A 23877-nucleotide genomic window follows, 5' to 3' on the forward strand; every position below is an offset into this window, starting at 1 on the left:
TCTGCTAAGCAAACTGTCAAAAGATGTGTGCACGGTGAGAGGAAGGACTGAATCTTGGCTTCAAGGGCTCAGGGCAGTGTCCCAGCAAGGGATTAACGGGAAACGTGTGTTGTGGCCACTGTCGCAAAAGGGTGCAAATGATGGGTGATTAGAAAAGGAAGGGGTGAATAAATCTGCATGTCATGCAAAACAATATAAGGAAGTGATCTTTTCAGTCTCACTGTGTATCTTTAGATTTATTCAGGTTTGAATTACTTTACATGCTAGTAATTGTAGGCTTTGAATCAGAATGACGACAATAAAGTTACAGCTACAATAGTTTTTTGCTCACTGTGTGGGTGTGTGTGGAAAAAGACAATCTGTGTCAGTCCCAGCTTTCAAGAAAAAAGGTACATCGAGCAGTATGTGTTTCTCAGTTTTAAGGCAGTATCACCCCAATTGTTTTAAAGGTTAAGATGGAGGCTCCTGGGATTCCAAGATGGTCGCTGGAGCGTAAGGATGTGTGGCCCTTAGCTCCGCTCTGGCCCGAACCATAGCTCAGGTTTGAAGCTGGATCGGGCACTAAGAAGGTCGATGAGAGGATCTGACTAATTGCGGCAGATCCATAGTGAAGGAGCTCCTCCCCCATCCCACTGAGCGACTGCAAGATCCAGTCGACAGGTCGCAATCGGGCAGTGCCTCCCCACGAGGCTAGTGCTCTACCCCTGTTAGCCCGTCGCTGGCTCGGCTAGTAGAAGAGATTCTAGGTGCAACGAAGCACAGTCGGACGCCTGGGGGTGCAGAAGCTAGGTGCTGGGGGACAACGTATGGGACGAAGATCATTGGGAGGTATTTGAACGCAGCGACGTATGGAGAATGCTCCATGCTTGATCACAGCATGGGAACAGTAGCCAGAGGCAAAGAAGCCGAGAAGCTGAGCGTGATCCCTATTGGGAAAGGAACACCATTGCACAAAGAAATTAACGGCTTTTGGGGGACATAGTTCAAACGTTTGGAAGTTCGCCTCAAGTAAGGATCTGATTCTCTCTTCCACAACGGGCAATATTAGTAACAGGAAATGAAAGGCGGTGCGCTTTAGCAAGATGGGGGTAACCGTAGCTGGTTAGGAACCGGAGCAGGAACATGTGTAAAGATAGCTGGTTATAGAAGTGCGGCAGCCGGTTCCCAAAGTGAACACGCCCGCTGAAAGCTATGCAGAAGCAACCCCCCGAAGGTAAACAGGGAATTTGAGTATGTTTTTAACCTTGGAAGCATGGCATTTATTGATGTGAACATTTCCCTAGTGGGCTTCTAGCTGGGACTGAGTTAGAGGAGGTTGGACTAAAACATAGTGGCCCACGGCTCTGAGAGTCAAGGAAATGCATGGCGACGCGTGTGCTGCAGACATTGGGAGTGTCAGCTGCTGAGCTGACCTATCCATCCATGGCCTAGACTGAAGCGAGAATCTTGGTGGCAGGGAAAAAGTGGGCTTGGCAGATTGGCCACAGTGTAGCAACCATTGGGGACAGTGTGCTTTTACAGGACAACCACTGAAAAGAGTGAGAGAATGGTATCTGTGGGCAGTGACGCTTGGATGACGTAGGTTTGCCCCAATTAAGTGAAAGCGGTTAGACCCATACTTAAGACTACAATTGAATATAAGCTGGTTTGGGGTAGAGATCATTGAACATTAAAGTGGATATAAAGCAGATACACAGCGCAAGTGGAGACAATAAAGGTTAAGATGAAATTTGCTATGATATGGAGGAGCCCACCTCTATCCCTGTCGAAATACAGGAATTCAAGCAGTAGCAGCAATTTAACATTTAAGTAAATGTGGAGAACTATTAACTGCACTGCATTCTGGTGCCCGTCCACTTACATTTATAAAGCTAAAATGACATGTTTCTATCAATGCCAGGACATAAAAAAATATGATCTGATAGTTCTGTTTCAGTCTATGTTTTACGAAACAAGAATGCAAATAAAGTAATTAGGCGAGAAAAGTGAGCAGTGGTTTGTATGTATATATTCCGATATGTATAGGATTAATATGGCTTAAACCTAGTTAGTAAGTAACAGAGGACTGTACAAAATGGGGTGGTGAATACAGGGAGAGAAAATTGAGGAGAGCCATGGGATGGGAGAACAATTAATAGGGTTGTCCGCTTTGGCTATGTACACAAACCAGGAGATCTACAGAGATCTGTGGGGAACCTATATCCACATTTTGCCAGGGGATTTTCAACCTTTCAATACTGGGCTAAAATTGGGCGATTTATGAGCACTGTTTTTGCTGGAAATTGGGTAAAACACCATAAAATTTACAAGTCATTCTCTAACGCATTCATCATTTGAATAGCTGCCTGGTCACAAACAGTACGTGCGATATGCTGGCACTGTAAAGCATATGTAGATGCCATTGCAAACAATAACACATAGTCGTCATTTTAAGTCATTTTTGTGATGCTGGAGCCCTCAATATGTCAGAGAGCTGTTCATGGAGGCCAGGCATGGCCCATTGGTCATGCACCACAATCACCTGCATGATTCCTGCAGGGAGAGGCAGCGATCCTGTGAGCTGTTCTCTGTGATAATGCCTCCTTTATAAAGAGCTGATGGGTGGCAAGTTGCCACCCAATATGAATAAGTCACCACTGGCTACAACCATACACTCTTTGCTCAAAATGTTAATATAACGATTGGTTGGGTTGTTCTATGATTTGTGCACGTTTCAAGTCATCGAGCTAAAACAATGTTGTTTTAGCCCTGTGATTTACACTTTTTTGCACATAACTGAACACATCATGTCCACAAGTTAATTTTTTTAAATATTGCCAATTACTTTGGCATAAAAACATGTAAGGGTAGTCAACAAAGTAGGCTTACTTTTACTTAGCTGAATTGTGTGGCCTGTAAAATGCTAAAAGAGAATATAAACAGGGCCTTTTTTATATAAAAAATGATCAGCAAAGCAAAGAGGAGTTACTACTCCAATCAGATTGTTTCAAGTCCCAATACAGCCTAGGAAATGATAAAGTAGTGAATGAATTGCATGAGCCGGTGGCCATCAAGAAGATTTTGATGCCATCACAGCAGTTCTATGAAGAACTGAGTGAGTTCTTCTTGGACAAAATAAATAAGATCCAAGAGGAATTTCAGGAATTAGATCCTGAGGATCAGTTCCAGGAGAAGTTAGACACATCAGGGATCCTGCGATGGTGGGGGAGCGATTTACAGCCTTTTCTCAGATTAGCCAAATTCACATTTTGGAGGCGTTGGCGAAACTTAGACCTTCAGGCTCATTCTATTATCCCTTGCCAGCAAGGATCTTGAAAAAAGTCAGCGAGGTGATTGCACAGCAGCTGTGTCAAATCATGAATAGCTCCTTTGAGTCCGGCATAGTTCCAGCCATTCTAAAAAGGCTGCAGTGACTCTTTTGTAGAAAAAAAACACCTTCAGATCCTTCTTGTTGCTCAAATTATAAACCCATTTCTCTTCTTCCTTATGTTAGCAACCTAATGGAGAGTCTTGCTACAGAACAACTCCAAGCACATGCAGAGTCACAGGGATGGCTGGATGTTGCTCAATCAGGTTTTAGACCACCTAGCTATAATACAGAACTGGTAGTTCTGGCTTCAGTGGAAGACCTACGATGGGCAGTTTATCGTGGTATGCAGGGGGACTTATTTTATTGGACTTATCACGAGCACCTGACATAGTAGATCACAATATTCTTCTGTCCAGATTAAATAGTTTGGGGGTGAGAGATAGTGCCCTTAAGTAGCTTACCTCGTTTTTATCTGACAGATCACAGGTGGTTGTCTGTCCACCTTTTGAACCCAACACAAAAGCAAACTATTGTGGAGTTCTGCAGAGCTATTCTTCAAGCCCTCTCCTTTTTAATCTGTACCCAACACCTTTGGCTCATATAATGAGGTCGGCTGGTGCCCAATTTTACATTTATGCTGATGATACCAAGTTAATTTTTCAGCTGGAAGAGGATGATTTGCAGGTTGGAAATAGTTTGAAATCATGTTTGGAGCAGGTCAGTATCTGGATGCATTAAAACAGGCTCAAGTTCAATGTTCAGAAGACTGAGCTGCTGATGAGCTCAGCATATACAGTTAGTCCATGATCCGGTACTTATAGCTCAGCAGAAGTATCTCAATGGGTGTCTCAATTTTGGTCCTCTTCCCCAAGTAACTTCCCAATGCCTTTGAAAAAAGTTAGGAACTTGGGTTTCTTGCTTGACCCCCTCACTATTTTTTTTTTTAAGTTTTTTGGTTTCTCGCACAAAATTCAAATTGTTTATGCTTTTATATCTAGCCGGATTGACTACTGCAGTTATACCTTGGCCTGCCTAAGTGGCTATTGGTCGACTCCAAAGTATACAAATGCGGTTGCCAGGGTACTGGTGAAAGTTGGTCGCAGAGAGCACATCTCCCTGATCTTGTGTGCTCTTTACTGGCTACCAGTGGATAAACGAATAAAGTTCAAGACGCAGTGCATTGTGCATTGGGAGTTGTTTGGCAAATCAACCAATTTTATTAATTAAACTTGTCCGCTTTACCCAAGGGAGATATTTGCGCTTTGTAGCCTCAAATCTACTTTTGGCACCCTCTTTTAGATGGGTGAACTGGGGAGGTTGCTCTTTCTCCATCCAGGCTGCACGGTTGTGGAATTCCTTACCAATGAGTCTGCGGGGGATTTAGGGGCATTTGGATTTCTGCCACAAAATAAAGACCTTCGTAATTTGGGATATGCTAAACCGGGAGTGGATTTGATTTTTTAATAAAGCAGTACATGGTATATGCTGATTTCTTTTAATAATGTACAACACATTGATTGAAATAATCCTTCCGTTGTTTTTGCACATGCATCCACAAAAGAAAGAAATAAACTACCCTTCTTGCAATCCTGGGTACATTTGAAGCAGATGCACCATCCAACAAAAGGCAAAAGTGGAAATTGATTCTTTTTCTTCCAGCGTAAAAAGCAAATGTGCATCTTGAATCTATGGCTCCCAAGTTACAGTCGGAAAAAAAGAGTAACGTTGACAGGAATTTTGCAATAATACCCACACATTATAAAAACTATTTGCTGTGATCCTAAAAAGTAGGTAATCTAAATGCTGCAATGCAAATGCTCTTACAGATGCATCCTTCAAAGTTTCTAATTATTTGATGAAAAATAATTTACTTTTACAGATGGTGCAATTGTGAAGGGCGCTGTGACTCCATGGCTGAGTCTGTTGTAAGAGATTTTAAAAACTGTCCTAAATTGATGTTTGCCATGTTAGGCGTGGACTTAGGTGCAAACACTGTGGCAAGTAGTGTATCTGCCAATGTGATTGATTAGCATGCAATGTCAGCCTTCACATTGAATATCTCGATTGGTTTCCTACATTCTGATAATCTGAACTATTTTTAGGAGACTGCTACTGATAAAAATAACGAAATAAACATGTTTTTGGAGTTATTAATACCATGGTAAATGCATACGTTAATTTTTTTATATAACAAGTAAACAAACCGCCCAAAAAAACCTTGGTACAAAGTCTCATACTTATGGACATCGCCATCTCAGTAGCTCTCACCAGTAGCTCCCGCCTATCGACTATCAACTACAAGTAGCTTTTGCGAACGTAACAGTTGGAGACCTTGTTAGGGAGAATTCTCATAAATGTGCCAATTCCCTTCACCTTAGAGACCCCCAGCAACTTTGCTGGATTTTGGGGATGATTTTTTTTTTACCTGGAGAGAGTATGAGCCTTTTTTCCCACCCTCTCATGTATTTTGAATTATTTTTACTCCTGTGTTCTTTGATTATGGGGTTTTAGACAACTCCATAGGCATCATCTTTTCATGTGTGTTACACAGCAACCTCAGTGCAGTGACACAGGGGAAACGTTTTAGGCTGTCCCAAGGTTTAAATACCTTCTCTGGGATAAACTACTGTTTCCCAGAGAAAGTAAAGTGAAATTGATTTTACTAGTCTTTTCAAATTCCTAGACCCAGCACACCCTATCTTACAATAGAGTGCTGGAGGGGTTACTTAGTATCCCCTATGTCTAGAAACTCATGTAGCAGTCAAATGCTACCCTTTCCTCTCGAAATGGCTAGTGGCAGTGGCTTTACAACAAACTACCATGATTTTGTCCGACCGCGAAGGCTGCTAGCACTAAATCGCAGGAGCCATGTTTTTCAAGATGGCATCTGAGACCCCTTCGTTTAGGTCCTGGTCTTATTTTTTCACCATTTCTTTTTGGAAAGGTCCTTCTAGAGTTTGCCTCTGCGCGCCAAACCAGGTTTGGTCCCTTTGTTCCTATGCCTTTGGCAGGCTTCAGGACTGAAGACAGCCTCTGGCGCCCCAAGTGTCTTGGGTGGGCAGGAAGTGAGGGAGGTGCCTGAAACTCCCTGCGCTTAGTCTCTTAGGAGACCTAAATGCACTCTGGCGTGATTGGCTGGCTGACTGTCAGGCAAGGACAGCCACCCTGCTGGCTGAGTGGCAGCTAGGCTGGAATGAATGGGAGGAAACTGGATAAAAGGCGGGTCTCTTGGCTTGAAAGGCAGAGTCGACCACTGGAACGAAAGAACCGAAGACGAGCTTGAAGAGGACGGCTGCTGCAACTCCTGGACCGTTGGTTTGCCCGGTGAAGCCTTGCTGCAGGTCCGAATCGCCAAGTTCATCTCAACAGAGAAGCCCTTCAAGGACAACTTCTCCCTTTGAGTTGGTGGGACCAATCAACTCGACCCATAAGCACCTGGATACCATTCTCGGAGCTGGTTGTATTTTCCTCAGAGTGCTGCAGGAAACCGAATAGCCAGGGAGAGAGACACCAGTTTGTGTGCTTGTCTACAGCTACCGGAATCGAAGATTAGCCTTTGCCAGCTTTTTTGACCAGTCCCAGTGTAGTGCAGGAGTCCCTCGACATCCTCCCTCTTGTCCCCTATGACTAAGGCTCAGGAACAGCAAGATCTGCAGGAACTGCAAGGAACAGACGTCTTCAGCGGCATCTTTTTCTTCTTTGTAAGGTACTGTGAAAACCCGACCGAGAGAACCTACCTCTCACTGGGAAAAGTGCTTGAAACTTTGGCAACTTGCATGTCTAATCAGCTTGTGACCCAACATATGAATCTTTCTTTTACAAACTACTTCTGAGAACTGTGGCAAAGATGTTTCCGTTTAACTACCAATACTGGCTATCCTATACAAACATTAGCCCATTGACTTTGGTCTAACCTATTGAATTGAATTGACTCCTCTGGTGACCTCAAACTACTTGCACTAAGAGATACTGTATTATTTTTTTTTTTATTTTTTATTAACCTATGCCTTTTTGCTCCTACTTCAAATACTCTGAATGCCATGTTGCTCCTCCTTCAAAGTAGTTTAAATGCCCCAGAAACTGATAGTGTGAAGTACTAAAGTAGATGTTTGTGTGATATAGATTGCCTCTATCTAGTGAATGTGTTATAACTGACTGTGAAATAAATGAATAAGTGTTTTACCAAGAAACCTTGAGTATAAGAGTCTATTTGAATACTTGTGATTGTAGACCTCTGTGTAACATCCTTACAGCTCACATTCCCCTCTTGAGATAAGCCTGGCTGCTCAGCAACGCTACCAAAACTGTGTAGTACAGACTTATACCAAAGGTTGGTTTTGCTTACACCTGTAGTCCTAGTTGTGTGTAGTGGTCCCAAAGGGTACTGCATACAAACTTTGCCTAACACTAGTGGTAGGCAGTGAGGATAAATTGTAGAGTTGTGACATTGAGAGTTCTGCTTTACTTTTGTTCAAATAGTAACCTTCACAGGGCTAAGCACCACTAGAAAAGCAATTTTCTTATGCCTGATATGGATAACTTCAGACAGGAAGCCCTGATCATTCAAACAGTAGATCAACTGAAAGGTATGTGTAAGGTCAGGAATCTCCCTGTTAAAGGAAAGAAAAATGAATTGATTGAAAGATTGTTGGATTTTCAAAGTCTGAGAAGTGGGCCTGTTACACATACTCCTTCAGCAAATGCTGAAAATGTTGATGGGGATGATAATGATTCAGAGTCTAACTCTAATGTTATTGAGGCGCAAGAAGAGTTAGAGGAGTCTCAGGATATGAGCCCCTCTGCATCTCAACAAGCTCTTAGGCCTCAATCTTTAGCCACAGGGACCCTATCAGGCCCAGTACTGAATCCAGAATTTGTCTCTCTTGAGAAAATGAGACTTCAGTTACAGTTCAAAAGACTCCAAATGCAAACTGAAGGTAAACATCAAGAAATCAAACAGAAATGGAAATGCATCATGCTCTTGAAATGAATTGTCTCTTGAAAATGGTTCTATCCCATAGTCTTCTAGGCCTTCCAGTCCTAAGAGACCTTGCATGTCTAAGGAAGCTGTGAGTATGTATGAGGTGAAACTTGATATTTTGGATTGGTTGGCTGCTTTTGAGTATAACTATGGGATTCAGGGTTTCACAGGGAATCGGTTGATTCCTTGGCTTTTGTCTAGGCTCCCCCAGGTTGCAACTGATGTTGTAATGGAGGTGGGGGAACCTGAAAGATTGGAGTAAGAAAATGTGAAGCTAGCTTTGATAGCTAGATTTGGGAAAACTTCTTCCCAGTACCTTAAGAGGTTTAGGACCCTCAAAAAGCATGATGGTAGCCCTTGGGCTACCTGGGTGTGTGAATGTTTGAAAAATTTAGATGGTTGGGTAAAGGGTTACAGAGTTAACACTTTTGAAGGAATGAGAAATGTATTTTTTATTTTTGTTAGAATCTATTTTTGTTGCCTCCTCTCCTGAGCTGAGACATTTTTTGGCTGACTCTAAAGAGATTGATCCCAAGAAATTAGCAAAGGCTGCTGACTTGTGGGTTGCCAACAGGGCTAGTCGCAAGGATTCTGGGGCCGCTCAGAGGAAGAGAAGCAGCAAAAGAAAGATGGCAAAGAGAATTCTAATACCTCCAATCCAAAAGAGGGCCCCAAACAGAAAAAGGGTAAGCCACAAGGGAAACCGAATCAGGCTAGTGAAACCTCTGGTGCCAAACCAGAGGGAGGTTAGCAAAAGCCCCCATTTGTCAAAACATTTAGAAAATGTTATGCTTGTGGGTCAACTGGCCATGTGAAAGGGGATCCCAGATGCAAGCGTAAACCTTCAGGGCTCCACAATGCCTCCTTAGCCTTTTCCCTAGAGGGAGAAGTACATATGGCGAGTGGAAACTTTCAACTACTGGCTGAAGACCCAATTGGAGTCTCTGCCAGTGTTTCTTTAGTGTCCCTGGGTCTGTGGGAACAGCAGAATTTAGAGGTCGATAGTTCAATTCCAGATAACAAAAGAATATTACAAGGACGGTGTCCTTGTAAATGGTCAGGAGACCCCAGCCATTAGAGACACTGGTGCCAGCATTACAGTGGTGGATGAAACGTTTTTCAAACCGGAGGATGTTGTTGAGGCACCCAAATGCCTCACTAAGCTTGTTGGGGTCCCTGTCCAAATGCTTACAAGACTACCAGCTCTCATCCAGTGCAACAGCATGACTATAAGAATACCTGTTAATGTACAAAGTGAGGTGCCTGGGAGAGTCCTGCTGGGGAATGACTTAAAAACTCTTGGGAGTTGTATCAAGCACCCCCAGGCCTCCTAGTAAAAGGAAATAGGAACAAAGAAAGCCAGAGAGACTACCTTAACAGACTCTCAAGAGTTTGTTACAGGGGAACAACCTCGAGAGACTGTTAAGGTACTCTCTCTGGCTTTCACCCAGTCCACAGGAACTACTAACTGCTATTTCCAAGAAGAAGGAGACGATGGGGAAGCCCAAGGTCTCAAGGATAAAGCCAGAGAGCACTCCTGTGCAACCCACAAGGACATCCCCGAGAGGACTGTCCAAAGTCACACCTGTGACTGCTCCACCAGCTGAGGCTGAGTGTGAGGAACAACCAGGAGAGGTTGAATCAGCTGCTGAAGATTCAGAGCTGGAAGAAGACCTTCCCCCTGTTGGAGATCTGGATCCTAAAGACCATCCGGAGCTAGTCTTTACTAGCAGAAGGTGGCCCCTGTAGGGCAGACTTCAGCAGAAGTCAAAGAGAGTGTCCTACTCTTGAAGGACTTTGCCAACAGGCAGCTTTCCAGCTTGACGGGCAAGAGCCAGGGAAGCACAGGTTGTACTGGGAAGATGGCCTTTTCTACAGTGAACCTATTGAGTCTATGCCAGGGGACTACAGAAGAATTGTAGTACCTCTAGAGATAAGACAACAGTTCCTACAGTTAGATCCATGCACCCTTCACATTTCTCCCCTGTCCACTTATGGGAACCAGAAGGGCCTAAAGGTGGAAAAATGCAGTTTTTCGCCCCTTTAGCGTTGAAATTCGTCTCCTAGGCTGTTGGACAGAGGCTCCTGACTGTTCTCTTAGTTTTCCCGAGTATCGGGGCACCATGGCATGTCTTCAGACCAGTCCGCGGCCTGCCCCATGCGTTTCGACGGTTTAGGTACCAGCCCAACTGCCAAAGTAATTCCTGCAATGCTGTCTTCAATCCCTGCCGAATCGGCGTGAGGTAACGGGTTCGAAGGCTTATCGGAAGATTTACCGCCTACCGCGGCGTTAGAGGGCCTGGCGGTAGATTTTTCTACCTGGAGGTCTAGTAGTAGGTTTTAGGCCTACCGGGCCTTTAGGGACTGTCGGAGCGTCAAATGACCGCGCTTCGACGTGTAAACCCGATTTAGGGGTAGCGCCCTGGTTTTTGGAGTGCCCAGTCGCAAGACGCTGCTGCGGATGTGGGGAAGGCAGCTGATCTGCCCGATCAGAGGAATCCGCCAAAATTTTCGAGGGCCCTGTTGGCGCCTTCACCTTTTTCGACGGAACTGTCACACCCATCCAAGCATTGCAGATCACAAACGTTTGCAAAATGTATATTCTACTTTTTACATTGTCTACACCATGGAACCTACCCACATGCCACAATTCAGGTGTGTAGCATGTTGGGAAGTATGCTAAACATTTTAAACAGACACACAAACACATGTCCACACATTTCCCTTTTATATATGTAGAGAGAGATATGGGAAAAAGAAACAGGCCACAGGATTAGTAGGCCTCAGCATTTCCACAATTGCATATTTCAGTGTTCAAATGAATTTTGCTTGTGAACTTAACACCACCAACTATATGCAATCCAGATGACACATATCATGTGGGCTGTCCACTCGCTGATCCCAACTTGGAAAGTTAAGATAATGGTCTTTACATGAGCTACTTACAAGCAGGATCAGCACCAGTGCCATTTTATGTGACAAGTCTTCCTGTATGACAAATTATGAACTTTCCCACTTACAAGAAGTTAGTTTAATTCCCAGTTACCCATCATAGAGAACCAAATATGGTAAGATCTTTAAAGTGAGATCTACTCTCTTCTGCAAAAAATTGCTGCATGAATGAAGATTAATATTGTATAGCGAGGCCAAAACAACATCTACACCGAATAGCTGCCAAACGGGGACAAAGCCAACCTGATCCCTGGATCAATACTTAGCTCACCCATTCAAATACACTCTTGATTTTTCATGATGGTCCTCGATCAGTATTCCAAGGTTTGAATTTGGGCTGCTGCTACCGAATTGGGCAGATGTGTTTTGTAGTCAGAATGGAAGGCGTGTGAGTATTCCTTAATGGCAGCGAGTGCCCTTCGTGCCTACAAATGCCCTATTAGGCACAACCAATCACTTTTACATTTAAAATATAATTTAATAACAGTTTTGATAACTCTTAAAATGGTCTGGATTTCTGATACTGGACATGTTCATTAAGTAGATAGGTAGACATAAGGAACAAGTTACTTACCTGTAATGTTGTTCTCCAGCATGGGTCTGGCATGGATTCACATGCTCATGAATATTCCCCGTCGTCAGGCTGGGAATCCTCGGTAAAGAAAAAAAATCAGTATCAGTTTCGTTTCTGATCTGTCTTAGTAGTAACCAATCACTGATCTCTGGGTATGTATGACCAAGTGAAGAGCCGCAGAGGGGTAGGTGGGAGGATTCGCATGTGAATCCATGCCAGACCCATGCTGGAGAACAACAGTTACAGGTAAGTAACTTGTTCCTTCTCCAGCATGGGGTCTGGCATGGATTCACATGCTCATGAATAAAAAGAATACATAGCACTATACACATGCACAACCACGGGAGGTGGCAACAGGCTCAACATTAAGCAATACAACAACTCAACATTAAGCATTTCTTACCTCCTCACCAGGCTCACCTGAAGCGAACAGGTTGCGCAGCACTGCTTGGCCGAACCTGGACTCCTCCCTGGAGTCCCGATCGACGCAGTAGAATCTTGTGAAGGTGTGCGTCGACCTCCACGTAGCAGCCCTGCAGATGTCCAGCAGGGGCACACCAGACAGGAACGCCGTGGTAGCAGCGATCGCTATGGTCGAATGGGCTCTCGGACGGCCGGGCCGCGGTCGGTTTGCCAACCGGTGACAATGCATGATGCGGCCTGAGAGCCATCTGGAAATGGAAGTCTTCAAGAGAGCCTTCCCTTGATTCACAGACCCAAAGTTCAGAAATAGCTGTGACGTCTTCCGAAAACTCTCTGTGCAGTCCACGTAGAACTTCAGCTCTCTAGCTACAGTGCAAAGTCCTCTCAGCCGGCGTCGAAGGCGACGGGAAGAAAACTGGTAGCACCAAGGGCTCGTTGAGGTGGAAGTCCGACGGCACCTTGAACATGAAGGAAGGGTGCGTCCTAAGCACTACCCTTGTGTCATGAAAAGTCAAGTATGGAGGTTTGCAAGATAGGGCCTGAATCTCTCCCACTCGTCGTGCAGAGGTGATGGCCACAAGGAACGCTGTCTTCCATGACAGGAAATTCAAGGGCGCTGAATGCATAGGCTCGAATGGGGCTCCCATGAGCCTGGTCAGCACCACATTAAGTTCCCACGCCCGGGCAGGGGCCTTCACCGGCGGGAATGATCGGAATAGTCCCTTCATAAATTCCTTTACCAGGTGATGAGACCACAAGGACGCCTGTCCCGTAGTCCTGGTATATCAGGAGATGGCAGCCAGATGAATTTTTATGGAGGCGTGAGCCAGTCCAGCTTTGGCCAGCGACAGTAAGTACGGCAGCACTTGAGGGGGCCGTAATCCGCAGAGGGTTAATCTTCTGTGCACGGCAACTGACAGAGAACCTCTTCCATTTATGACCGTAACACTTGAGAGTTGAGGAAGCCCTGGCTTTTGCAAGAACCTCTCTGCAATCAGCCGGGATATCGTACCCTCCAAACTCTAGTGCTGCAGGAGCCAGGCCTGCAAGTTCAGCGACTGAGGGTCGTGGTGCAGAATGGCGCCTCCTTCTCTGGAGAGAAGATCCGTATCCGCCGGCAGCCTGACTGGCGGGGACGTTGACAAGTCCAGGAGGTCCGGGAACCAGACCTGCCTCGGCCACGCTGGTGCGACGAGGATCATCCTGCACCTGGACTTCTTGAGCTGGCTGATGAGGTGGAGCAGCAACGGCAATGGAGGGAAAGCGTATAGAAACAGGCCGTCCCAAGGGAACGAGAAAGCATCGCCCATGCTCCTCGGCTGTGGGAACCTGCTGGCGAACTATTGGCACTTGGAGTTTGTCGCCGTCGCGAACAGGTCGATCTGGGGTTTGCCCCATCGTTGGAAGAGTCGATCCACTTGATCCTGGCGCAGTTCCCACTCGTGGCACGAGGGCAGCTCCCTGCTGAGTGAGTCGGCGATGGTGTTTTTTATTCCTGCCAGGTGGAAGGGAACCAGAAACATCCCCTGGGCGACGGCCCAGTGCCATAGATCCTGGGCCTCCTTGGATAGGGCTGGGGATCTGGTGCCCCCCCTGCTTCCTTATGTAGAACATCGTGGTGGTGTTGTCGGTGAAGATCCTCACCACTTTGTCCTTGAGGGACGGGAGGAACGACTTGAGCGCCCAGAACACTGCACAGAGCTCCAAGATGTTGATGTGAAGAGACCTCTCCTCCGGGAGCCAAAGGCCTCTTGCGTGGAGATCTCCGGTATGGGCCCCCCAACCCTCCAGAGAGGCGTCCGTAGTCACCGTCTCCTGAAACGCCAGGGTTTGAAAGTCTGTGCCCGCCGTGAGGTGAGCCCGGGTGCCCCACCATAGGATCGCCCGACGGAACTCCTCATCGAGGGGGATCCTGTCCTCGAAGCAGCCCCCCGCCTGAAACCAGCCAGCGTCGAGGAACTCCTGTAGCGGATGCATCCGAAGTCTGCAAAGGGGCACAAGGTAGATGCATGAGGACATCATCCCGAGAAGGGACTTGATGGACCTCACCCTGGCCACGTCCGTGGCTAACAGTCGCCGTACCTTGCCCAGGATAGTTTTGGTCCTCTCCTCTGAAGGGGATGCCAATTGCTCCACTGTATCGAGCTTCGCCCCCAAAAACAGTGCTACTTGCGACGGAACCAGGTGGGATTTGGGGTAGTTGATGGAGAACCCCAGCTCCGTGAGCAACCGGACGGTCCTCGCCATATGATCGACGGCGAGTTCCTTTGACCTTGCCAGATTAGCCAGTCGTCCAGGTAGGGGTAGACGTGGATCCCCTGCAGGTGCAGCCGCACCGCCACTGGTGCCAGGAACTTGGTGAAAACCCTGCGTGCTGACTTTAATCCGAACAGTAGGGCCCTGAATTGGTAGTGGCGTCCTTGAACCACGAACCTGAGGAACTTCCTGTGCCTTTTTAGAATGGGGATGTGGAAGTAGACATCCTCCAGGTCCAGCGACGATAGGAAGTCGCCTTCCTCCAGCTGCCCCAGTACATGCTGGAGGGTGACCATCCTGAATTTCTGCGCCTTGATGTATTGTTTAACCGACGCAGGTCTAGGATGGGGCGCCAACCGCCTGTCTTCTTCCTGACGAGGAAGTACCTTGAGTATACTCCGGAGTCCCGGAGCCTCCTGGGGACGAGCTCGATGGCACCTTTCTTGAGCATCGCCTTTACCTCCAACAGCAGTTGAGGGACGTGATTCTCCTTCCTGGCCACGGGAGGAATGCAAGGGCACTTCTTTAGGAATTCCAGCGAGTGCCCGTTGGCCAGGGCGTCCAACACCCAACGATCAGTGGAGATGGACTCCCACCCCCTGACGAACTTAGTCAGTCGGCCTCCCACTGGGGTGCTTTGGTGGGGGCCCGACCACCCGGCCGGGTCAGTCTTGCTTGGAAGCGGCCTTGCCGCCTTGGCCTCCTTGGCGACGACGGCGGGAACCCCCTTGCTTGCTGCGACCTCTGTAGGCCTCCTGGGAAGAGGAGTGGGCCTCCTGGCGGTAGGTGGAGGAGCCACCACTGGATCCTTTGGAGGCACCCTGTCTGCCTCCAGAGCTCCGAAAGGGCCGTTGCTGCTGAAGCACCCCAAGGGCCCGGGCCGTCTCCGAGTCGGTATTGATGGCCTGTAGAGACTCATCCACCGCCTTACCAAAGAGGTTGTTGCCGTCGAACGGCATGCCCAACACTCTGGTCTCGACGTCCTGGCGAAAGTCTGTCGCCTTGAGACATCCTCATCGTCGGAGGCAAACTCCGTTGCCCAGTTGGCGAAATCCGGTATCGGCAATGTCCGTTGCCACCGTAATGGCGTGATCCGACGCCACCTCGCCCTCCTGCAGAATTTCCAGGGCCTCCACCCTTTTGTCATCAGGCAGGTAATCTAGCAGGGAGCTATCTTGAACCAGAGCTTCCTGTCGTAGTGGGCCACGATCGCTAAGGCATTGGCCGCCTTAATCGTCGGTGCCGCCGACGAGATGACTCGTCGTCCCATAGAGTCCATGTTCTTACCCTCGCTGTCCGGCGGGGAAGTGGAAGTTGAGGCCGCCGCGCCCGCTGCCTTCTTCTTAGCCGCTGCCGAGACGACCGAGTCCGGCGTGGGCTGGGCCCTGAGGGACAAGGGGGCGGCATCGGGGACTCAGTACTTCTTCTCGTACCTGTCCCTCTTGGCGGGTGTCGTGGCAGGGTTCTTGAGGACAGCAAGCCCCTCGTCCCGGATGTCGTCGAGTAAAGGCACCGCGAGGACCGTCTTCCTCTTAGCCTCTCGTTGTTGGTACAGAAACCCCTCCTTTTTCTGTTCTTCAGGGCAGAGCTGGAAGAGCTCAGATGCCCTAGTTATCATGGCGTGGAAAGAGCCAACCTCGTCGGCTGGGGACGCCCGCAGGGGGGATGACGACGGGATGTTTACTGTGTCATCGCCGCCGTCATCGTCCGTCCCCGTCACCGTATCCGTCGCCGTATCCTCTCCCGGCGAGGGGGATGAGGGGTCCACCAGTCTCGCAGGCACAAAGGGCGGAGCGGGGTGGACTCTCCTCCGCTTGTTCGGAGGGCTTCCCAAAGGGCCTGGTTCTGGCTCCTCCGTCAGGGTGCGTGGTAATCTTGTCCTTATCTCGGCACATAAGGATTGGATTGCCAACAAAATGGCCGCCGAGCTATCCTGGGGCTCGGGCAATGGCTGCGAAGGATGGGATGGCCGCTCCAGTGGGCCCTGTTCGTCGTCCTCGTCGCTATCCTCGATCACGTCAGCAGGGACCGTCCCCTGGGATCGAACCTTCTCGAACCTCTCGTTGAGGTTTATGAACCTCTCGTTGAGGCCTATGAACCTTTTGTTGAGGCCCCTCTCGGTCTCCACCAGTTCCTCCTCAGAGGCTGATTCCGAGTCTGTAACCGCCACCGCCCCCCCTCTTTTTCAGCCGGGGGCTTCACGGGGGTCTTAGCGATGGGCTGGAAAGAGGATTCCCTCCGCGGCGGCAGGGATACTCTGTGCCCAGAGGCTGTGTCCATTGGCGTAGTCTCAGCCGGCTCCGCCAGGGTCGCAGAGACCACTTCGGTAGAGGCCTTAGCCGGGTGGATCAAGGCCTTCACCACCTTAGGTGCGTCCTGGGCCTTCGCCTTGGGGGGAGGGTCAACGCCTCGCTCCCCCTTCGAGATCGACCTGGGTCCGCTCCAGCGGCGTACCCGGGTTCTCGGACTTCCTCTTCCCCGACCCAGAGCGCTGGCTCGTGGTCAAACGTGCCGGGGAAGTAGCGCCCTGCTTGGCAACCGAAGAGCCCGACCTTTCGGCGCTCACGGAGCCCGCAGACTCGCGGTGCTTGGCCTTCTGTTGGGCCCCCGTCGCCGGGGCGCCCTCAAAGGACTTAGAAACCTGCTCAGACTACTTCTTCGCCTTCTCACTTGCTGTGCACTTCTCCAGCCAGGTGGCGAGGTGGGAACGACGATCTTGTTTGGTCCGCTCAGAAAGGTTCTTGCAGAATGCACAGTCCTTCTCCACGTGCGTCTTGTCCCCATGGAGGCAGTAGAGACATCGCGAATGCTCGTCCTCCTTCAAAATGTTATATAATCCGCATCCAGGGCAGTTCCTGAACAGCTTGGAACCGGGCGTCGAGCTCCCTTTGTCCTGGGCCATGTCCTTGAGGTATGCCGCAGATCTTACGGAATCCTCCGAGAAGTGTGAACTCGACGGAAATTTCACCCTTGAGGGGCGTAGAAGAATTCCGAAACGGGTCCCCGTTATCGGAAGTAGAAACGGTGGAGCTTGAGGCTCGATTAAACCGAAAAAATCTCCTGAAAAAACGTGAAAACGCAGTAAAAAAACTCAAGAGCTAAACACGAGGACTCCCAACACTTGAGCGTGCGGTAAAAATCTGATGATGGCTGCCAGAGGCGGGGCTTAGGGAGAGGGCAGTCATTGGCTGAGGGCAGTATGACCCTGAGATCAGTGATTGGTTACTATTAAGAAAGACAGATCAGAAACGAAACTGATACTGATTTTTTCTTTACCGAGGATTCCCAGCCTGACGACGGGGAATATTCATGAGCATGTGAATCCATGCCAGACCCCATGCTGGAGAAGAGGTTTTGTGTTAAGAGTAAGATCACTCTCTCTGCCTCCTGCCACCTAACCAGCAGACGTAAAGCATGTTTAAAGAAACCAGCACTTGAAATCTAGGCACACATCTACCTTCATGTTTGCTCTATGACACAGGAGAAAATGGAGCACATGCATGATTGAATGGTAAATGTTAAATAGTGGCCTAGAGCACTTACCCCAACACGAAGCACATAGCCATACTCTGCCAGCAAGGTGGAGCTGATTATTCGCCACTTGTGTTTGGTTTTTTTGAAGTGCGGATCCGGAAACAGGAAGAACATCTTGCTCAGCTGAAATTAATTATTTTAAAAATGTTAAAATGTATATATACATTTTCAATATACACATTGATTTAAGTGATGTCAGTGTTTATTTTCTGTCTACATTTTTAAAGCCAGAGGTGAACGGTCTATACTCTTTTCCAGCTACAAATATTTGTAGTCAAATTGAAACAAGCAATTTAGGAAGGCTGTCCAAGTGATTCTTGGATGAATCCGATATCAATTACCTTCAGCAATGAAAAAAATGAAATAAATTGTCCATCAGTTGCTGCTTATCCACTTCAGAACAACAAACGTATGCCCACTTTGGCTATCTCAGAAGTATGAAAGGCTACCCGCTTGACAGTCACTTTAGGCATATTTGAGAAAAAGCTAAGCAAGACCTGCACTTAAAAGTCCGGTAAAGACGACAATTTAACAGTGCATCGTTGTTATGAAACAAAAATCATTTCCCCTATTGCACATTTCAATGTTGAAACGCAGACTATAAATGAAGTTGCCAATGACTGTGAAAAGGGAAATATAGCAGCAGGTTTCACAGATTAGTGCAAGGAATTGTTTGCATCACTTATGGAGGGGAATTGGAAGATGTCCTTTCACAAAAGACAGTATAGGTAAACCCAACAATAAAAAATGCTGGAGAACTAGTGAAAGGCGAGGTACATTCGTTCATAACAAACAAATACAAAAAATGTGTTCTTCAAATACACCAAATGAAGAGAACTTAATGAGTGAAGTGCTCCAATGTCACCCTTCTGGTTCTTTTCTGGTTCTTTTCTGGCACCACCTCAGAGTATACTGTGGTGAATCTAGTGACGTCATCACTCCCTCACGGGAAACTCTCTTCCCGTATTGATCCCGACCCTCGGGGTAGATGCCTGAGGGAGGACCAGATGGAGGGAGACAACCCTCAGGGGAAGGAAGAAGACTCACTGGGAGGAATATAATATCCCCTTTACACTCAGGGTATGACACCAACCCCTTGAATTCCCAAACCTGTATGGCATATTGTGAGACAGATCCAGTCCATCCACTTTGCACTGAAATTAGGGCCCTTTCCTATACTTTTTGCAAAAGGTCTAAGACGAGGAAGAGCACAAGAGCAATGCAGAGCATTAAAGCTGCAGAACTAGAGATGCGCTCTAGTGGTTGGATGTATCTGATAGGTGCAAGGACATTTAAAACCCCAGCACCACGAGGAAGATGGTGGATCACTATACCCGACACAGGTCGGGAAGCAGGGAAGAAGCCAGCTATAGCGGAGAGCAGGAGAGCTCCAACCGGCACCGTCACGAGAAGCTCAGAGGTCGAAGGTACGCCGCATGGAGGCCTGCAGAAGGAGACACTGTGGAGAAGAGGCCAAGGCACAGCAGGTACTGGTGAGCAGACGGGACGCCAACAGAAGGAGGAGGTGCCTCACTGGAGAAAGCAAAGAGTGCGGAGAACGCCAAAGCTGCCACGAGAGACCTGTGAGCCCAGAGAGGGGAACAGCGACACCGGGGCGTTTCACAGCATGTACTGCATGCCGTGGAGAGAGAGTGATATTGCACAGGGCGAACTCGAGAAAGGAAGCTCGGATGTCAAGTGCATTACGGAATGAAAAAAATGAAAGGGGGTCGAAGACTCAGTGGCTGATTGAGTCAGACTGTTACATGTGGAGGAAGTCCTGGCAGGAAAGTATACCAGGCAACCTGTTGTGAGTCTGGGACCCACACCCAATCATAAAGTGAACATTATGAAAGTCCTGGAAGAAGAGTATACTAGGCAATGTGATTGCATGTCTGGGACCTGCACCCCAATTGCAAATAAACTGTGTGAGTCAAGAAGAGGAAAGGACAACCTCTTAGGCGTGTGAAATTCAGGGGAAAGGAACCATACCCCTTGGACTGGAACGTTTAGTAAATTGTGAAAGCCAAGGATAGGAAGAGGACCCCTTGTCTGTGTGAAATCCAGGTAAAGGGAGCTATACTCTGGACTGGAATAATGCATATTTTAGGAAAGATATCTGTGGCTGTGAACTATAATGAGCCTGAGAAACTCGGGGGAAGGGGACCCCCCACCCCGCCCCTGCTGAGGATTGTGTATCTGTTTATCTTTTCACCTTTTGAAACTTTGTGTTGGAACTTTGTAAAAAGCTACAGATGGGCAGCTGAAAAACCTATACCCCTAAGCACTTTATTTTGAGTTTAGTATGTAAGGGTCAGGTTAGTATTTTGGACACCGGATGGAGAACTCTTTACTTTTCAACATTCTGACTCTGACATCCTTTAGTTTTGATAAGGCTGGGAAACCCCCTGGTGGCGATAGGGCGAGATAGGTCTTTCTCCAACCCTCCTTTTTGCTTGAATGAAAGTCTATAGCAACAATCACAATGCTCCTCTGTTCGAGTCTTACTCCTGATTCCTTACAATACCCAATCATGAAACGGCACATCTATCCTAAGAATCATGGTGATGGCAAATAATGCATCAGGACCCAATCATTAAATAGAGGAAGACCTTCACTTGAGACACTGAGGGATAGGGTTTAAAGGATTAAAGCGCGTACAGCGTAATAAAAAGGTATTCACATATGGCAACAATCAGTTCAGGAGAGAGGATATAAAACTACAACTATAGGTATATATAGATGGTTAGGAGAAGAAAATAGCAGACCTACAGCCAGCAAGTATGGCCATTAATGCTGCAATCTCTACCCAGTCTCACGCTAATTGCAAAAGAAAAATACACAAGTTTTGCATTGTTCTTATGATTTACAAGAGGTAATACAAATATGATGTTTAAACCCATTAAGCAAATAAGAACGCGAGGAGCATAGAAACTGCTTTTCTAATATTTGATATGACCCTGATAAAGCCTTAGTAATTGTGAAGTGCAATAATTCCATTACATAATGACAAGAATTGCACAAAACTCTTATTTCTTTTTTTATTCATCATGGATAAGCTGCTGATCGTATTCCTCTCTCAGCAAGCGTAGGAGTACAGGAACTGTGAGGTAGGCTGGTGGAGGGCAGCCGATACCTTGTATAGGAATTTGGAGCACAGATTTCCAGGATGTCTGGTACATCGATTCGAGACTACTGCTGTATGCTGGTTTTCACAGTTCTTCACTTTCAGACAAATCAAGAAACCACCACAAGCCACTTGACAACCAAGGAGAAATGATTGATGGCTGACTACAGATGACTCGCATTTGAACTTTCAGTTTATATCATATTGCGTCTTTACTAGTATTTTGTTTTCTGTAGAAAGCAAACTATTATTTCAGACCACTACTATTCTGTTTCCTCTTTCATTTTCTTGTCCCCAGCTCCCAAACCTGGATCACTGCACTTATCCAGCATATAAGGACAATCATTCACCTCTCCCTGCATCACTGGCGAAATGCCTGCTTGTCCCTCTCTCTTTCCCCTTATAAGAAATACATTCCAAATCCATTCTCTACTGCAGTGGATACTGATATGTCCAACTACTACACCAACAGCATCTCAACTCATCTTCAAAAGCTAGCCTCGAGGCTCTAGGTGATGTTGGCCATGCCCTCCCCCCTCATCTCATTCGGCTGATAACTTTGCCTACTACTTCTCCTGTAAAACCACCAAACTCGGGCATACCCTAACATATGCCTCTTCTCTTCCTCTCTTTCTCTCCAGCTCTCTACCACTCACCACTCGCACCATTTTCTCTGTACGGTGTTCACCCATACAGTCGCGCAAAACTGACATCCATTATCTGGTCTGCCAACCCATTCAGTGCTCATATAAGCCACTTTAAACCCCAGATAATTAGCTTTCCAACACTTCCAACTTGTTATGTCCTTTCTCCATTTTTAAACTTCTGGCTTCTCTGGGTACCTCCAAATCAGCTTCCAATTTGCTACTGCCCTACATATCCTGTAGAAACCATCTGTTGACACTAACAAACCAGCCAGATCATAGCCTAACTGGAAGAAAATGGACTACGCAACCCACCTTCCACCTGGAGTCTGGAGCAGCCCCTCTACTGATACAGCATTCACCAAACGTCTCCAACATCCTCAGTACTGCTTGCTACTCTAGGCTCTCTGCCACCCTCTCACTGCCGCCTCCAATTCTGTTGACCATCCCTCCCTACTCCACTTGCTTTGTCACCTTGGTTGTGTTTTCACTCAAATACAAATAATGCTGCCTTACATTATAATGGGCTTAATACCGCAGACAAGTCCCTAAGCGTGGGACAGGGATTTGTACCTATGTTGAGCTGTGTTGTCTTGCTTGCAAGACAAACGTGTTGTCCCCAAGCTATTCTCCTGGCTCGGGAATAATATAAAACAGGTTATAACAATATGTTCACCCTTTGTCCACCAAGGGTGAAATGCTGATAAATGATCATAATACACACAAAAGCAAATATTTTCACCATTAGACTTCACCTGATCTATCATGGAAGGGTAAATGCAGAAATAAAACACGTTCCACAATTTCTCAATCTCAGGAGTATGAAAGGATGATATAAATCCCCATCATATAACTCTGCAATCGCATTAACGAATCCGGACACAATCCACACACTGAAAAACAAATAAATTAATCTTCAAAATCCATGGCTATGAGCCATGCACATCCATAAATGCGGTCTCCGTCATTATGTGTGCAAACTCAAAAGCAGTATTTTCCACGCGGGTGAAACATGATTAGACAGTAAAAAAACAAATTTAAACTCAATGCTGTAGTGTTTACCACAGAGAAAGAAACATATTTTGTGAGCAATTTGCTGGTCCAAAATCAAATTCTAATCCTATGTAGGAATTTTAAAACCAAGAGTGAGAAAAAATGATTAACAGATTTCATACACTGAAGCAGAGAAAAACTTTAAATCCTCCACACTCTTAAGATTTGTTCAAGCAGGTTTGACAAAACATCAGCGCTTTATTTTCTCTAACCTGCTTAACAAGACCACAGTGGTGTTGGCCTAATGGTGGTTAATTCAACATGAAGGAGGCCCTATGGAGCACAATGTGAGGGTTATCCCTTAGGACAATGCAATCTAATAAACAGAAACACTTAAGCAGGTGGTTATACAGAAGATCGCAAATATGCACTTTAATTACATATTGTATTCACATTCTTTATTATGAAAAAAGGCTTTAGAGGTCATGGGAAACTGGGTATTAGACTTCATATCCATTTTAGAAGGCATAATGTGGAGGAAAATCCTTTAGATTCTGAACTGTGTGCCAATTTCTGCTATTAGATACAAGCTTGGCATTTATTCTAGAGCTTGCTGAAAATCTCCAGTTTATATAGCAAGATTCTTAAACCCAAGAACGATTCTCTATATCTAGACCTGAGAACTATCTTAGAAATGAACGGGGACAGATACATTAATCATTTTTCAATATTCTCCATGACACTGCTCAATACAATTGGGTCATCCGTCTCTGATTTGGTTTCTAATCCATGTAAAGTGAAACAACTTCTCTTTCAGTGCGATTGGTCGAATACCCTGGAAAGTTTAAAATAGCAACATTGGGGGTCGTTCCGAGTATGGAGGTAGCCATGCTGCTTTTAGCGGCATGGCTACCCCCATACCGGGTACCGGGTTCCCTGAATGGGGAAATACTGGGCCATTCTGACCTTGCATGGCCCGGTATTTCCCCATTCAGGGAACCCAGACCCTGTGTATCCCCATTCCCATTTGAGCCCCCATAGGGCTCAATGAGAATGGGGAGCATGCAAACAACGGGCCTGTTG

The 23877-nt window shown here is 46.8% G+C and overlaps 1 protein-coding gene across 1 annotated transcript in view; it reads right to left on the bottom strand.

Moving 5' to 3' along the window:
• METTL1 (methyltransferase 1, tRNA methylguanosine) overlaps window positions 1–23877 on the bottom strand; it is a 416530-nt gene that overhangs the window by 112646 nt on the left and 280007 nt on the right. The window contains exon 4 of the mRNA XM_069653356.1: window positions 18040–18153. Coding sequence (XP_069509457.1) covers window positions 18040–18153 — 114 coding nt within the window. The remainder of the gene's footprint in view (window positions 1–18039; window positions 18154–23877) is intronic.

The sequence above is a fragment of the Ambystoma mexicanum genome, chromosome 3q (assembly GCF_040938575.1).
Source record: "Ambystoma mexicanum isolate Mex_15411 chromosome 3q, UKY_AmexF1_1, whole genome shotgun sequence".
NCBI lineage: Eukaryota > Metazoa > Chordata > Amphibia > Caudata > Ambystomatidae > Ambystoma > Ambystoma mexicanum.